A 17,673-nucleotide genomic window follows, 5' to 3' on the forward strand; every position below is an offset into this window, starting at 1 on the left:
CTATCACACTTCTATACTTAAGTGCGACAGCCTCCACAGCAGCTATATTTTCTTCAACATTAACATTTACTTTAGCCTGTCGAGGCGGTATATATGCTGAAACCAGGGCGAATACAACTCTGCCCCATCTGATATAGCATGCCGCCTGGTCTGCTGCGGTGAATTTCTTCAATTCTATTACGTCGAGAGCAGGATTGACTACCACTATCGCTGCTCTAGGCCTCCTCTCACCACTACTTAGCGCGACCAGCCTCGACGTTGTACCAAATCCTGTGACCACATTCTTGTGACAGCATGGCTCCTGAATCGCCAAGATGTCAGCACTCCGAACGAGAGATCTAAATTCGCCAGCGACCCCTCGTCTTCGGCCCATGTTGACCTGCAGGATCTGCAGCCTATGCATGCCGGGTCTTCTTCGCCTGCCTGACCATCATCTCCAAATGTAGCGGGCACTCACTGCAGCCCACGCAGTGTTGGAGGTATTTGCCCGCTCTGCCACTCGCCTTACAGTTTTTACAACATGAGGGTTCACCCTTCTTCTTTTCAGGGCACTCCTTAACTTGGTTCCCTGCGCCCGGGCACCACCTGCACGCCACCTCCTTCATACAGGCTTTGGTAGGGTGTCCATGGATGGAATCAGACTTCATTATGCTCAAGGATTATACCCTGATAAATAGTGGAGGCAGGATCAATAGATTGGGTACTGGATTTAGGATTAAAAAGAAGTGGAAAAGAAGTATCCTGAAATATGAAAACATTAGCAATGGGATGTGCTATCTGAGAATTAGAGGACGATTTTGCAACATATTCCTGAATTACTGAAATCCTGTGTACTGACACACCCCAACGGAAGACAGTGAGGTCGAAGATAAAGAATATTTGTATGGTGCGATGAAAGAATTTATGATAGGGTGCAGTTATGACGCCAAACTGGTCTTGGGAGACCTGAATCCGAAGGTGGGATTCCTGGAGGAATTCAAACCAACAGTTGGTAGACACAGCAGGCACCAAGAATCCAACGATAATAGTGGAAGACTCGTTGATTTCGCAATTGGAAGGGGGCTATCGATAAGCACCAAACATTTCCCTTACGAGAACATACATAAGGAAACATGGGTCTCCCCGAACGGACAGATAAGAAATCAGATCGACCGCTAGTGGATTCTAGACATGCAACATATATTCGAGATGTCCGATTGTATAAAGGAGCTGATTGCAATTCAGATCATTTCCTCAGCATTATCAACTACAAAAAGATAATCGCACAACCCAGTAGAGAAACCGGAGAAAAGAAGGCACAACCTCTATAAACCCAAGGAATGAAGAAGTTAGGCAGGCATACAGTGAAAAAATCGACAAGAAACTCTCTGAATGTCGTGAAGGAACAGATGCCAGTTAACAGATAGGAAAACCTGTAAACAATAATAAGATCATCGGCTGAACAGGTTCTTGGTCATCAGGAGAAACCAGAAAGAGCAGAGTGGTTGGGTGAGGACTGCATCAATTTATGCACGAAAGGAATAAAGCCAGGATTGACTATCTGAAAAAGAAGACAAGGAAGGCATATTGCGTTTATAACAACAAGCGGAAAGCAGCTAATGGTCTCTGGTGACGTAAAAGAAGAGAACACGAAAGAGAGAAATAGGAGCTTTCAAGACGACAATATGAAGGTAAGGATGCACGAGGTTTCTTTGGGGGAGTAAGAAATATCTGACAGTATAATCCACGACATATTATAATGAGAGACGAGAAAGGCGATCTTCTGGCTGACATGGAGATGTAATTAACAGGTGGATGAGACACTTCCAGGGACTACTGAGCAAAGGAAGAACTAATGAGTACATAATACAGCAGAACCTCGACCTAGATCATATCCTAGAAAATGAAGATGGAAACACCACCTAAGAAGGAGGGGGTTTGGGAAGTACTTCATAGCATTAAAAAATTATAAAGCTCCGGGGGTCGACTCTATACCGGTAGAACTGCTGAAGTATGACAGTTCTCGAACTATACGAAATAATTTTCGATCTATGGGTGAATGAAAGGTTGCCGATAAATTGGAAACAGCTCTTTTATGCCCCATTCATAAAAAGGTAAACAGGCTGGAATGTGAGAATTACAGAGATACAGCCCTACTTAACGTAGCCTACGAAGTGCTATCGTATTTGATTTGTCGGAGGTTGAAGACGTACACTGAGGAGATTGTTGGTGACTGCCAAAACGGATTCAGACAAGGAAGGTCGACAACTGAGTGCATATTCACCGTGTGACAGCTGTTGGAAAATACGTATGAACTTGATGTTACTCTCCATCATCTCTTCATAGATTTCCAGCAAGCCTATGACCGTGTTGATAGGGTAAACCTTCTGTACGATTTACGAAGTTTTGGAGACAATGACCGGCTCTAAATGTCGGATTAAATCACAGGGCTCACTGGGACAGGAGTTTTCAGCCAATAATGGTCTCAGGCAAGGAGATCCTTTGTCGGCAGCTCTCTTTAATTTTTCCATGAAGGTATAAGAATCAATCCTGGAGGTATATATAATATATACACACAGATATTGGCCTATGCTGATGATGTCCACCTGGTCCACAATTATTATTATAATTATTAAATTCTTTTATATTTCATATTTACCTATTTGTCAATACTACAAACAAAGAGAGGTGGTCATTTCAATTAAACAAAATCAATATACTTTAAAGAAAGATTTTTAATAATAATTAAGTTATTCATTATTATTATAATTATCTGATTATTATTATTTAACATTAAAAGCAGCGTGTTTCTTTACTCTTTTGGTGAACTACTATCTTGTAAAAAATGAGACGAAGAAGAATAGCAAAAATTAAAAAATCGGAAAAACTATGGCGCGGTTTCATTCATAATTAGGACGACATGTTCCGAATCGTATTGATAATAGTTTATAAATAGTGATCCCAGTCTACTTCCACTTATGACCTTTTTATTTATTTTGACTTCGTTTATCTGTTAATCAACTTATTGCTAAAAATGCAATTCATTTCGTGTCTGTTAACAAACGATACAATCACTAAAACATCCTTCAATAACATTTAAATTCTCTATATATCCAATCCACATTTCTAAAATTAGTCTTCCATTAAGAGGGAAAGATAAAGGAGATAAAAGTAATTGAAATAATTATAAAAAACTAACCAACATGAATTTCCAAATTCTTTGCCGGGATTTACACACAACATTTTTACAAATAAGGTTTAACAAAAAAGAACTAAAAAAAAAATAAATAAATGAAAATGATGAGGCAGCTTCAAGAGTCAGCTAATGATACTGAAGAAGCTGAATAGTTCTTTAAGGTAAGTGATTAAAGTGAATTCTGTCCATAAGAAATAATTAATTGAAATGATAATTATTTATTTTGCAGATTTAAATTATATTTCGAATTAGTTTTCAATTTTATGATATAAAATTTTATAAAAATACATAATAATAATAATAATAATGGTATAGCATATTCATTTAGATATTTATTGATTTTAATTTTAACAAATGTAATTGGAATTTACCATTTAGGGTAGCCAAATGTGGCTACACAGCAAATTCTAGAATTTCGGCCAGGTTTATCACAATCTGACCCTCGCTGCAATGTAACGTAACTCTGATTGTTGGAGCTACCTCTTTATTACCAAACAAAAAATGTAGCATTTACTTCTAGGAAAACAATTTATTGCAACAAAATAATCGTTATAACTGACGTGGCAAGCAGTCCCATCTCTTGAATACCATGGGAATTATTCAATCTTTTATTAAATAAAAATTATTTGAACTACTAATCTCTTTTATAAAACAATAAAGTTATCATCTTTCTACAAAATATTACATGTAATTCCAAAATTCCTCTGGGTAGAAGAGCTACCTCCATTCTGCAGCAAACCCTTCAAACGCGAGTCAGACATTTTCTTAGTAACGAAACTGTGAGTTAAACTATTATAACATGAGTGTTTTGCCATCCCATAAAGTTACATATAGTAAGAAAAAGCATAGATTGTGGAAAAAAGAAAATCAATTCTTAGGATACGTGGTGATGGTTGAAAGTAGGCGGCTGGGTGAGGGGTCTCATTCGGTAACCACCTGTAACTTGCTTTTCCTAAAATAACTTTTATATAGAACCTCATTCATATATCGCTGAGTAAGCGATAACAGTGAGCAAGCAGAGTTTTTTAACGAAGGTTAGGTTTTCTGATATCAATCTATGCTAGAATCAAACGCATACTAAAGTATTGAGAGAATTGCGAAATTATCCAACATTAACTAATCATTATTGATAATTTTACAATTTTGTCAGTTCTAAAGTTTATATTTGATTCAGGCACCGGTGGGAAATGAAATGTCATTTGATCATATTCATTAATAATTATTTTATTTCTTTAACAGTATTATTTAATAATCAATACAGAAAAGCTTTTCCCTATGAAAATGTTACCTAATCAGGAGGAAATTTGTTCTTATCGTTTCTTAGAGATGAATTCAATAGCATGCTTCATTAGTCTGGTACTGTTGCGTAAGCCGATGCTGGTTTTGACAGATATTTGAAGTGGGAAAAGCTACTGAATTTGACGGGGAAAGGATAAAGAAGAGAGAGATATAAATTATTTTATTTTTGGGATTCTTTATTCCTTCCTTCTTCTTAATTCTTTCATAAAACAAATATATTACAATAATTGGTGATTTAACAACTGTTTTATATTTAATTATTGAGCATATCCTCACTTCTAAATAGCTTGGGGACATATTCTAAAGAGTTATACCATTGTGGAAAATCAGCAAGCTTCAAACTATTTTCGATGCAGAACCAATCACATATTCGTAGTATGAACCTTATAAATAGTAGTATAGTATGAACCTTATAAATAGTAGTATAGTATAGTATGAACCTTATAAATAGTAGTATAGTATAGTATGAACCTTATAAATAGTAGTATAGTATAATATAGTATGAACCTTATAAATAGTAGTATAGTATAGTATGAACCTTATAAATAGTAGTATAGTATGAACCTTATAAATAGTAGTATAGTATAGTATGAACAATAAATATATCTCAATACTTTTCTCTTGAACACTCTCCATTATTTCACAATCGTCTATGGTAGCAAGACTACTATTCGATAAGATATTTTGAGAAAAGAAAAAAAAATGACTACTTCTTAGTTGTAGGAAAAGTTCCTTCTTTTTTTTAAATATTTTAGGAAAACCTGTTTAAATTTTCGCCACTCTGCAACTGATCATAGTTACTAGTTTTCTATTTGTTATTACATCGCTTCTCCGGAAGAAAAATGTAGCAACTGTAAAATTTTGTGAAGTTGACTTTATTGTATTAGTGGACTCAATAATGTGGATTAAAAAATGGCGGCAGTTTCAAAACCTAAAAAAAACATTGATTTTTCATTCGGAGCTCTATCTACGGATCTTAAAAACTACCAACAACACTAGAAAATCAAAGAGAACATTATTTAAAGAAGAGTAAATTTGCTGAAATATTGGCAAATTATGATTTATAGTTGTTCGGACAATAAATTTGATTTATGAAAAACTTTATTTCAGAAACCATTGGACGTACTGATGTCTTCCAGCGCTCAAATTAAAGGTAGTTAAATTTACTACAAAATTGTCAATTATGTTTATCTTTGTAGGAGTAGTAGTTTTTATGATATTTGACAAAATAAACTCACAAAATGTTAATTTATAATTGTTCGTATAAAATGTTGGATTTTTGAAAAATATATCTCTAGATCCATAAGACGCACATATGTCTGCCAACACTCAAAATAAAGGAAATTTAACTTACTATAAAGTAGTTTATGACACTTATCTTTGTAGGGGTAGTAGTTTTTATGATATTCACATCATATAAATTTGGCAAATGAAACAACTATAAATCGATTTATTTTAGCAAATTTCATGTAAACTATTACTCCTACGAAGATAAACATAATCAACTACTTTATATCTCATTAAACTAGCTTTAATTTGAATGCTAATAGACATCTGTACGTCAAATGGTTTTTGAGATAGAGTCTCCTCTTGGGCTCTTGTACTAAGAGGTGTGGAGAGTGGCTCCGTACGTATTCCCCTTAGTAAAACCTGGAGGCTCGGAACTCTGTTCAGCAGTGAGTTATTGTATCAAGCGCTATTGAAGGGGCACCACAAAAGGAACTAGTTAATTGGATGGTAATGACACTCTCTGGGAAGATGCGTTTATAAGATAAATAAATATGATTTTGCTACATATTTTAATTTCAATCGATATTCTCGCCTTCTGAAATTAAGGATATTACAAGAAAACAAACGTTCGAGACGTGATGGAAACAAATTGTTAAAAAGAAAATCTAAACAGAATTGTGCAAAATTCATCTTAGGCTATAAATAAAAGATTTCGGAAAAATAATAATGAATAAATAAAGGTTTAGCAAGCCCCAAGATTCCGATACTACACCTCGTTCCGTGAGAACCCAAACCAGAACAGCCAAAACACAATTCTCCTACTTAGGTTTCGGCCTGCTCCTCTGACGTTTAACAGTCAGCTCAGTGATAATTAAATTTTAAAGATTCTGAGCCCTACTTCTTAGTAATGCTGTGATCTCAATTATATTTACCGAGTGCAGTTCACGTAATTCGACGTTGTGTAAGCTTATAAATTCTCCTACTGAACCTGATTACCCTATTGATATAAAATAAAACGTTTAAAAATTCCTTTTTCTCTCCTATAAAGGCATAAAATCTAAAATATATTGATATGGGTTGAAATAGTTAAAATTCAGCATTCCAATAGTAGTAGTTGAATTTGGATAACTGTGAGGAGTTTATTGAGCGCCGGGATATAAGCAGGAAAATAAATATCCTTCAACAATGAATATTTCTTTTATTCTTATACAAATTTGTATGTAAGGATTTCAAAAGACGCTAAATACGAATTTGACATGTTTTTTCTAAACAAAAGTTTTTTAGTCTTCTTTACTGGAAGCGCCTTTTGTTTTTTGTAATTTGTATAAACTTAAACTCATTTAATACGATCAATAATCTTTTATTCTTATTCTACACGAAAAAAACAAATATATTATAACTATTAGATACATGCAGAGCAAAGGGGGATAGGATAACATAAAACATTTATAGAATCATGTAAGTCAATTTCTTCGCGGCTCCCCGCCCTATTAGTAAGAAACCTCGGACACGAGTCTTAATACGAATCTTAATCCTATTTTTCATTTTAGTATCACCAAAAAAAGATTCATTGAAATCGGCAATCCCACGTGCATGATCACCTCTTGTAAGTAATATTGCAACTTAAAGATCTCAGGCTATTCCCACAATTATTTCCTCTTCAGTTTTGTTTTTTCTTTATAAACCCAATATACTTAGGTTTTTCTATTAGTTCAATAATACTATCTCCGGTATTTATGCCATCGAATCGCAGCAGTTTCCCTTATTAACCGTACACTTCATCCCATCCAAATCCCTCTTGCAGTCACAATTTCTAAATTGTATCCCTAATTCTCGCTAACCCGCCTGCGGCATTCAAAAGTTCTTACGCTCCACTCACATTTATATGCCTAAATCTTTAATTTGCACTATAAATCCTCTGAAGCACCAGGAAATCCGACCGGATGACTAGTTTCCACTGCATACTGAATGGTTTTCCATGACCAATCCATCATTATTTGTTTAATATTTCCCAGGGCGCTTTCATTGCTGGTCAGCGAAACTATCGGACTTAGTCGGAAGTTCCATTGAATAATGAAACTATACATTTTTTGTTTTTTCGAATAAAATAATCCGCTTCATCCGTTATCATAAAAAAAGCGAATAATTTTAATTTATCTGCCATTTGTGTATCCTTAGTTCTGTGGAGTTTCATAAAAAATGTTTTATTTTTGCTCTAATTAAGTAAAAATATGTATTATGTTAAAAAAACATGTTTATTTGACAAAATACAAACATTTAAAATTTCCTTAACACTCAACAAATCATCTTGGAAAAGATGGAACATGATGGAACACAGCCAATTATGAGCAAACATTTCTGGAAGAAGTGACCCTCAAAGCTGCCCAGAGCATTACACTTATCCATAATTGTATGGCATCCATGGGACCGCTGCTGGCAGACAGCAAAACAGAGGTCTTTCTTATCAGTACCAAAAAAAGGAGAGAAGAATTTACTCTACGAACAAGAAAGTAAGAAATTCGATCTCAGGCTTCGTTGACGTATCTTGAAGTTAGAATCGATAGCGGCTGAGTTTCAGAAAGCAGTTCCATCAGGTGAGTAAGAGGCTAAAGTGACTAAGGCCCACTCCCAGCTGATGCTCAACATAGGAGAGCTCAGGCACAAGCTGGGACTCCGATAAGGAAGGATGCACTGATACCATGGCATGCAAAAGGCTGATGGTGTCCTTCTATTGTAGGAGCACGTTAAAGATGATTGTGGATTTTATAGGAAGCGGCATGAGTGGTAAGCCTGGATGAGTGGTAACCGATAGATATGATGACCTAAGACAGGTAATGCACCTATAACAGAGTAGAACATATTACCAAGACTCAGGAAAAAAATGAGACCATCAAAAAGTGGGAATGATGCTGGGATATAGCCTCTAACGGAAGGTGGACCCATAGAATAATTTCTTTTATTTAATCCTGGATAGAAAGGGAACTAGGAGAGGTTGAATGCTACCTCACCCAGTTGCTATGGAGAAATGATGGTTTTAGAGCCTACCAGTATAGGTTCAAACTAAATGAAGCAGTGGAGGGCCCAGTATGCTTAGCAATAGAAAAATAATTCGACCATGAGTTTTTCTCCAATCCTTGCTGTTAGGAAAACTGAAACGAGTTCTGTAGATCAGTACAGACAGGTCAACTTAGTAACAATAATGCAACTCTCACAGGAGTGCTGGATGACAGCAGAGATCCTGAAGCAACTGACTGTAGGAGAAGGAAAGGTGAATTAGGAGGTAGGCTATCACAATTTTGTGGCACACAGCCACTCCCCCTCCAGGAACTAATTCCCATCAGTGGTCCCATGGACCGTCGGAAAAAGGTGTATAGAGGAGGTTTTAGTGCGTAAAAATCCCACACTAGGATAGGCACAGGCCTATTCGTGTTTCTTGAAGATTTCCAACTACCATATAAAAAAAAAAAATATACACACGCACATTAGACAAGATGAATAATAATGGTGAATATAATAACAGCAGACTAAAATAATACAGACAAAGCAAATTTCAAATTCACAAAATTTTGAAAGTTGAGAACTCTATCTTCTTAATGATAGAGTTAAAGAATATTCAATGGGTGGAAGGAAACTATCATTCAAGAAACAAACAGTATCAACCGTAAATCTGGCTGAGACTCCTGGAGGCATATTCCATATATATATTTCATATAGAGCTATGTGAAAGTAAAAAGTGATACATAATAGAAGCAGTAAAGAAAACTACAAAGTAAACAAACTAATTTTTTATTGTATCTTATTTATAAAATACTAAAATGAAACAAAAAATATAATCTATAGTAAAATTAACTCATAAAATTTTATCTTTATAAAATGATTACAAGTTGATAACTTTTTTACACATGAATAAAGTATATAAAAAAAAAAATTAAAGAGTGGTTATCTAACATTTAAAATCATAAATAACTGATGAACAAAACTTCTTCAATTTAAATAAATATTACATAACAACTTATAAATGCATTTAAATGACTTTATGTGTATTACTATAAACATAAACTATGTATAGTAATTTGGATATAACAACTACTATTTAATCATCTGGTTACTCTCAAACTTAATTAAAAAAATATTCGACTTATATCTCACAGCAGCGTTTATTAATTTCAAATAAAAAGACTATTTTTTTTTAAACGCTAAGCTAATAGATAAGGATATTTTACTATTATAATCGTAAAATTTCCTTAGTATATGATAGGAACATAACTGGCTTTGTAGCATACCCAAGATTTTGTTTCAAGGAGAAAGGTAGGGAGTCCAACTTATCTGACTGTACAATACTTGATTAATATGTTATGAGCAAATCATTATTAAGAAATAAATAACATAATATGCCTATGATATGTTAATAATGCAAAAATGGGTTTATAAACATTTTCATTATTAGCAGAAAACACATAAGTGAAAATATTCTGTGATTTCTAAATAATGCTTAGAAAAAATGATACAATAGATAGATAAGAAGTATTTTAAATAATGGATGATCGATCATTGACCGTGTGAGATAATAAAAGGAAGATGATAAAATACTAAGATAATAAAATACTGCATCTTTCACCACACCATCTTCCTTTTATTTTAAATTATATGCTAAATATTACTTCATATCCATTAAATAATTTAATAGCAACATAATAAATTACTATTGAACCACTGTACAATAAGTTTAAGGATAAAATACAAAAATTGGAGGAGTGTATTCAAAAGAATATACTCCATATTACAGGAATATGTATTAAATTAACATTAAAAATTAAAACCTAAATAAAATAGTATAATTTAAGAGGAACTTGGAGGTTTAAGAAAGCCTAACTTTCTCAGGTATCGGACTATAAATGGTGTGCCACCTAATGTTATGCTAATTCTCAGAGGTGCAAGAACTTTATTTACAGCATAAGCTACAACAAAAGTACTTGCTCCAGCAGCAACATTCGATTCTCCTAATCCAATTTTCAGAAGTAACCACTTCACATCCAAGCCGCTAAAAAAAAATTAAGCAATAGTTTAATGTTTATTTGTCAACTAATTCTCATAAGTTAAATTAAATAACATGAAAACAGTTACATCAAATAAATGTTCAAATTTCTGTCTTATTAAATTTTACTTTTCATCGTTTTACTGTTTGTAGGTCAGTGGCACACATGTTTAACCAGAACGACATAAATAAATTACAAATTTGCAAACAGTATGATTGGGATCTTATAGATAACAGAAAGGCTAGAGAAATATGGTTAGGCCTCTCTCCTCACCAAGCTAGCAGGTATAGAAAAGTTGGTACAGCGATTGTACCAGTGGCCATACCAGCATTCATCCTTTTCCACCTGAAACTAGGATTGTCTACCTTGCAGTTACAACATTAAAAATTATAATTATTATATCATTTTAATTCTTTCACTTAATTAAAAAACCTACGTCTTTTTTTACTGATCAGATTTGTCAGCAGAATAATATTTCAATATTATTTGAGAAATTGACACTGACCGCAGAAAATTACTAGTTAAATCTTAGTAATTTTTATTATTTCTATCATTTTCTTGTTTTTTGTTATTGCAAATTGCTCAAATTTATTATCCAATATCTGTTTGTAATTTTTTTTCTCTATTGAAGATTTTTAATTCTCAATAGAGAAATAATAAGGAAAAAATTTGATTCCTTTAATAATTTTATTCAATACATAATTTACTTTGAATATTTTGCATATAATTCAACTAAAATAAATAAATAAATATGTAGTTCAGTTGTAATTTAATTTTAAATATTTTGACTATGTGAGCAAATAATTAATATAAATATTTTTTAACATTCATAAACATTGTAAATAATTTTAATGTAGACTTTAGTTTTGATATTCAAGTTCAAATATGTTTTAAAAGTATTAGAATTATAATTTATATTTCCAAAAATATAAAACATATATTTGTTATCAACAACTTATAAAAAATAAGGAATTTAAAAGTTTAATTTTTTTATTATTGATAAAAATCAACCTATTATTTCCTGGAAAAAAATGTCTTTACACAAAAAAATTTTTTAGCATTATTCAATAATGTTGCCATATAATGAGTTAAGCAGGGATGTATTTGAAAAATTGTCTATTTCTTTAAATTAATCAATATTCAAAACGATATTATAATTTGTAAAATGCACCTAAAAATAGAGTAATATGAGCATATCAACAAGAAAGAAAAGGGAGCAATAGTAATGTTCCAAAAAAATTTCAAATAGCACTAAATAATAGGTATGGAGACATTTGTTATCAATAGAGAATATATAAGTGAAAAAGAATATGAAATTGAGAAAAATAAAAAGATTAGAATGTATGGTGTTTGAAATTAGTGTCAAGATGTCATTAATGTAAGAGACAACTTGTAATCAACCAAGTAAACCCATAGTCTTACTGTACTTGAATCCAGTTTATTGCACATTTGATCGCAATACTTTTTTGGGTTTCCTTGAATGATGCAATAATGTTTTAAAGGTTAAAACAAAACAAAAAAAAAAATACTACCAGACCATTTATAGTAGAGTACATTCCAAACATGGTTACAAATGACAAATCACAACAGGATACTTTCCAAGGAAGCACTAACAAGTATATATATATTCCTGTAGAAGTATATAATACATTGGCTACTTACAATCACATATACCATTCCTTACAATTATATGAATACAATCATTAATTATTATTTCAAATTAACTTTACAAACCTGGAAATAGCAATGTATATTATTCCGAGCAGGGTTAAAGAATGGGTAATATGAAAAACAATAACTGTTGATCCATAATCTCTCACAGCCATCTTCATTTTATCTTTCAAAGAAAGGGTCTTGGGGTTCTGTGAAGGTTCAGTTCCATGTTTTTCTCCATTACTCCTAATTCATAACAATTCATTATATTAATAAAATTTTTATTTTAAATAAAGTTACTCTGAAGATTTAACTACTTGAAATCTTCCATACTTATCATTGTAAGCTCCTTAGCTATTTTTGTGAAACGGATCTTATTTGATCCGTATGTCACTGTTCTAAAGTAATACATTTATATGATAGTGAAAGCTATTGAAGAGCTGAGGACTTAAAAAGTTTGATTCTCACCATTATTATTCGATAATAGTTTTTTGGCTATAATATTGAAAACACTGATTTGTTTATTAATGAATGACATTTTGACTACATACAGAACAATAGCCCACTAGACAAGTACATGATTCACCACTTTACTACCATTGTACATTCTCATGCTATTCAAAAATATATAACATTGAAAGTCAAAAAAGTTTTGAGACTCGCACTTATAATAATGAAAAAGACTAGACAAATATTAAAATAATAAAATGAATATTTTAAACTTTTTTATTTGAGATTTAATTTATATTACAAATGCTATAAAATAATATTAACATAAGTGTTAAACCCCAAAGAAAGATTTATTTTTAATCACCTTTCCAGTTGACTTTTCAACTATATGTTTTTTTTTTGTAATTAAAACAGCTGTTAATGGATAGTTAGAAAAAATACTCCATTGAGGAAGGTTTATAAAGAGCTTGTTCCAAGGACAGTACAAAATGAGAAACTATTAAACATCAAGACAAGCTGATGGGGAATCCTAACCAACTCTATGGTTTTTGAGATATTATATATATGTTTTCATTCGTAAATCTCTGCCCACTAAGTGGAGAATCGATTCTCCCCACGGCCCTATGCCAATGTTTTGGAGTCTATTGTACATTTTTCTGAGGCACCGGATTTGTGTTTATTTCTGGTGCTTTCACCCACCAGGTAGAGATTCAACCACCCACTAGCTCAATGCTACTGTTTAGCCTCCGGGTCATTAAGGTAGAGCATTGGGAGTAACCCTTGCCCACCAAATTGTCACCAGCCTATCACCATTTAGACTACAGAACAGATTTGGAACTTATCTATTCAAATGGATTTTATTCTTCCATCTACTGTGAGTGATTTTCTTTTGTTACTATATCAAATATTGAGTGGTTTGTTTTCTATTCATTATATAATATTAGAGAGTTAATTATTTTTTTACATTTAAGCATCTTAATTTTCTTTTTCCTTTGTTTATTATTATTTCTTTAATCACAGAAAAGAACCTTTTGGTTTGTATAAATATTATATTATTTTTTATAATACACAGTTTTGTAATAACAGGAGAGTATAGCTTACTTTATTTTATTTTTTTATATTTAATGTTATTGAATTGGTGTATCAATTGGAAAGCATATTTTTTTTTCTGTATGATTTTGGTTCTTTGGGGGGTTTTCATTTTATGGTTCTCCATATATTTTTAAAATCTAACCAGTGATTTTTTTTTTACTCTGGGGAAAGTTATTTAATGGAGAAATTAGTGCCTCTTAACCAGTAGCTGAGTAGACATCTGCAGACCACTTATTCAGAAATTGAAACATGAACGGGCCACCCTCACTTTCAGTTTGAAGCAATAGAGGATCCCTAGAAAAATATTTGAAAATTAGGTAGCTTATAAGTGCATTCATCTGTTAAAATCTTTGAACATCAAGAAAGGTAAAAACAAAACAGTTCTAAGAATAAGAACACAGAAAATATACACTGCAGGATTCTCAAGTGGGACACCCCCAAGGCTTTTGCAGCAAAGCAGTTGGGAACCACTGGATTAGATGAATAACGAGTGTTGAATAATGATCTATTGGTTCATAATAACCATTAAATATATGCAGAGCAAAGATAGTATGCGATAAAATAAAAATTTTCTAAAAACATGTAAAATATTTTTTTATCGGCTCCTAGAGGGTGTATTGGCAAGAACTCACAGACATGGGTCTAATATTTTTTGACCTGTTATCACAAAAAAAGTTTCATTGCTATCAGTTCCACGTATGTCTCCATGTTCAGTTTTATTCTGGGTTTAAAAATAACAAGGATGGTGTTTGGTTATGGTAAACTTTTTTGTATATATAAGTTTACAACAATGATGACAAGCTATATGATGAAAATTGTATAATACTTATACTCCAAGTTGTGATCTTTATTTTAAAGTTGGGTGATTTTTTGAAGTTCATTACATGTTTTGGACTACCAGAAGAGTTGTCATACCAATCATAATTCGTAGAATTATGAAGTGATATTTTTTTATTATCACTTAAGTTTTTTAAATGTAAAAAAACTTTAAACATTAATGGGTCATTCTACAGACACCTCGAAAAAATTCTTGAAGGCAGAAAAAATCATATATGTATCCTACAAAATGATGGTTTCATCGAGATGTTTCTGGAATTATGCATTCATTTTTCTTTTACTTCGCAATAAGTATTGCGATCATGAAAAATTTTCGATTCGAGTTTTTCACGGAAATAAACATTTTGAGGTCCCTTGAGTCCAAATACTAAATCTCATAAAATGGTCTGTGTGTGAACAGTTTAACTCAAAAATGAAAGGTTGTACATAACTGAAATAACATGTTTAGGGTAGGTGTGTGAATGTTAAAGGACCTTTTTCATTGAAATCAATCAACTGGAAGTACCACTTTATATAATCGATTTTACACTATTGTAAGATTTCTCAAAAACTGTTCCAACGATTTTGATTAAACTCAGTAAATCAAAGTGGTCTTTAATGTCAGCTAGGTCTTACCCTCATTGGAATAGTCTAACAGGGCGTAAATCCAGATTTTAAAAAAAATCTTCCTCTAAGGTACCTTTAATTTTTTTTATTTGAAATAATCATCTCACATTTTTATCAGTGATTAAAAATTTATAAATATAAACTATGATGGGATCTGATAATTAACCTAAGGAGAAAACAAGACAAATATTTTATTCAGGTTGAAAATTGTTTTCGGATAAAACAGTAATAATATAGACTTATCATATACCATTGGAAAGCCAAACACTTTAGAAAAAATAATATGAAAGTTGTATAAGGCAATGCAGAATGATGAAAAACTAAGATGGGTTTGACTGCATGTGCAGTATTTCATATCGCCAGTCTTATAAAGATTTTTCTCACCATAGTTAATAAATAGTTAATTTTTTTAGTTCATTTAACCAACACATGAGCCTTTCAGTTGATAGAATGACTAACTCCATAAAATAATTTCAAATGCTTCAGTGAAGATTATAAACCTTAACCTTCTGTCTGTTCAACTTATTCATTTGAACAGCCCTGATGAAGCCCTGCAAAGTGGGGCGAAACGGAAAATAAATAGTTGTAAACTATTTTTGTTTCACTTTTGACCGCAGCCCTGACCATCTTCTTATATAGAAACCTTAACCTTTCTTCTTTAGTAGTTTTTATATTAACTTCACTAAAGAAAGGAAACATACATTTTCCTGTTAAATATTTTCAATTCTGTATCTTTCCTCAACTTTTTTGGAAAAGTTTATGATTCCTAGGTCAGCAAAATTAGGTAGTAAAGTGATCATAATTTTAAGGAATTTTTCAGTAAATCATTAATTTTTCTTTTGCAATTAATTTCCCTACAATCCAAAAAGTTTCAATTCAATAAATTTTGGTAGTTTCCCAATATGTAAATATTGAAACTAATTATAAAGAATTAGGTAGTTAGGTAAGCTTGTAAATACTGAAAAATAAATTTAATTGGTTGATTTATATAAGCTTTAAAAAGTACATTATACGGTAGAGTAATGAGAAATCATCATGACCTTTAAAAAAAAATAAATAAACAACACACAAGTTCGAGAAAGACGGAGCTGTAAAAGGCAATGGCAGCATTTTGTCGCAGGCAGTGGTTTGTGTTCTCAAGGTAATCATCTCAATGGTATGGGTTTCTGCCAGACCCACCTGCAGTCAAAAGGTTAACAAACCTAACTTGGTAAACATGATATGATGTCACAAATATAACAAGTCAAGAATATAGGTTCACTAAAATTCATCAGGCTTTATTAGGCTCCTAAAGGTCTTATACTGGAAGAAAAATGACTATACTGCATAGGGAAGAAAAAAGGAAACCTTCAGAATCAAATGATTTTTTTTGGGAGAGCCAAGATTCATTTCACAAGGCCTCCACCGACCCCAGGTGGGATCCTCACCCAACAAGCTCAACATGCCCCAACATAACATATTAAGGAGTCCTATGAATTTACTTTTTCTCTTGTAATACGTTTCTGAAATACCATAGATTGATCAAATTCTTGAAGTCCTTTACTCATAAGAGGGACGAAGCTGCAACAGGATATACTGGTATTTCATAAGTTGATCATAACAATGATTAGATAATTTATAAATTACACTTACGCAGGAGGTGCATTTGATGTACTATAGTGTCTAAGCAATGTTTGATTTAAAAGTAGGCAAGTGTTTTTTGAACTGGCAGAATTCATTGAGCTTAGCAATTTCAAGTCACTTCCCCAGTTTGCTAACCTGAAATCAAAGTAATAAAAGTTAAAATCTTGAGAAATGAATCTGCAATTGGTACATTTATTTGAGATTTTCAATGGACACATATAAAAAGTTGAATTTCATGATAGTTATCTAGTATATGACAAATCTATAATACATAAATTTAAGGTAACTACACATAGCTCTAGTGTTTCAAGGCATTTCTCTCATGTTCATAATTTATCATAAGTCCTAATAACGTTTTAAAAAACATCGAAATATCAGAGTTATAAATAATTAACACTGATAAATGTCCAAGGAAAAATTACATTCAAATACTACCAAATAAAAATAGAATTATACCTTCTGATATTAAATTAAAATTATAATATACAATATAAATTGTAATTTCTTTAAAATAATTTTGATCCTTTTTCTCTCAACTTTATTCTTTTTAAACTTCCGACGTTTCGACCCCTTAGGTCATTTTCAAGGATTCCTACAAACAGCTCCTTTTAATTACTTTTATAACAATTTCCTTCACTTACATACTGATTTTTTTGTTCTTACCTTATTTTG

The 17,673-nt window shown here is 32.1% G+C and overlaps 1 protein-coding gene across 1 annotated transcript in view; it reads right to left on the minus strand.

Annotated features, from left to right (window-relative positions):
* Positions 1-9,474: 9,474 nt before the first annotated feature.
* LOC106683674 (NAD-dependent protein deacylase) overlaps positions 9,475-17,673 on the minus strand; it is a 23,853-nt gene continuing 15,654 nt past the window's right edge. Inside the window, exons 6-8 of the mRNA XM_067051805.1 lie at positions 17,011-17,136; positions 12,475-12,639; positions 9,475-10,745 (exon numbers count right to left, since the gene is read on the minus strand). Coding sequence (XP_066907906.1) covers positions 10,544-10,745; positions 12,475-12,639; positions 17,011-17,136 — 493 coding nt within the window. The 3' untranslated portion in view covers positions 9,475-10,543. The remainder of the gene's footprint in view (positions 10,746-12,474; positions 12,640-17,010; positions 17,137-17,673) is intronic.

This window comes from Halyomorpha halys, unplaced genomic scaffold (genome assembly GCF_000696795.3).
Source record: "Halyomorpha halys isolate HHAL.00 unplaced genomic scaffold, Hhal_1.1 Scaffold505.1, whole genome shotgun sequence".
NCBI classification, from domain to species: Eukaryota; Metazoa; Arthropoda; class Insecta; order Hemiptera; family Pentatomidae; genus Halyomorpha; species Halyomorpha halys.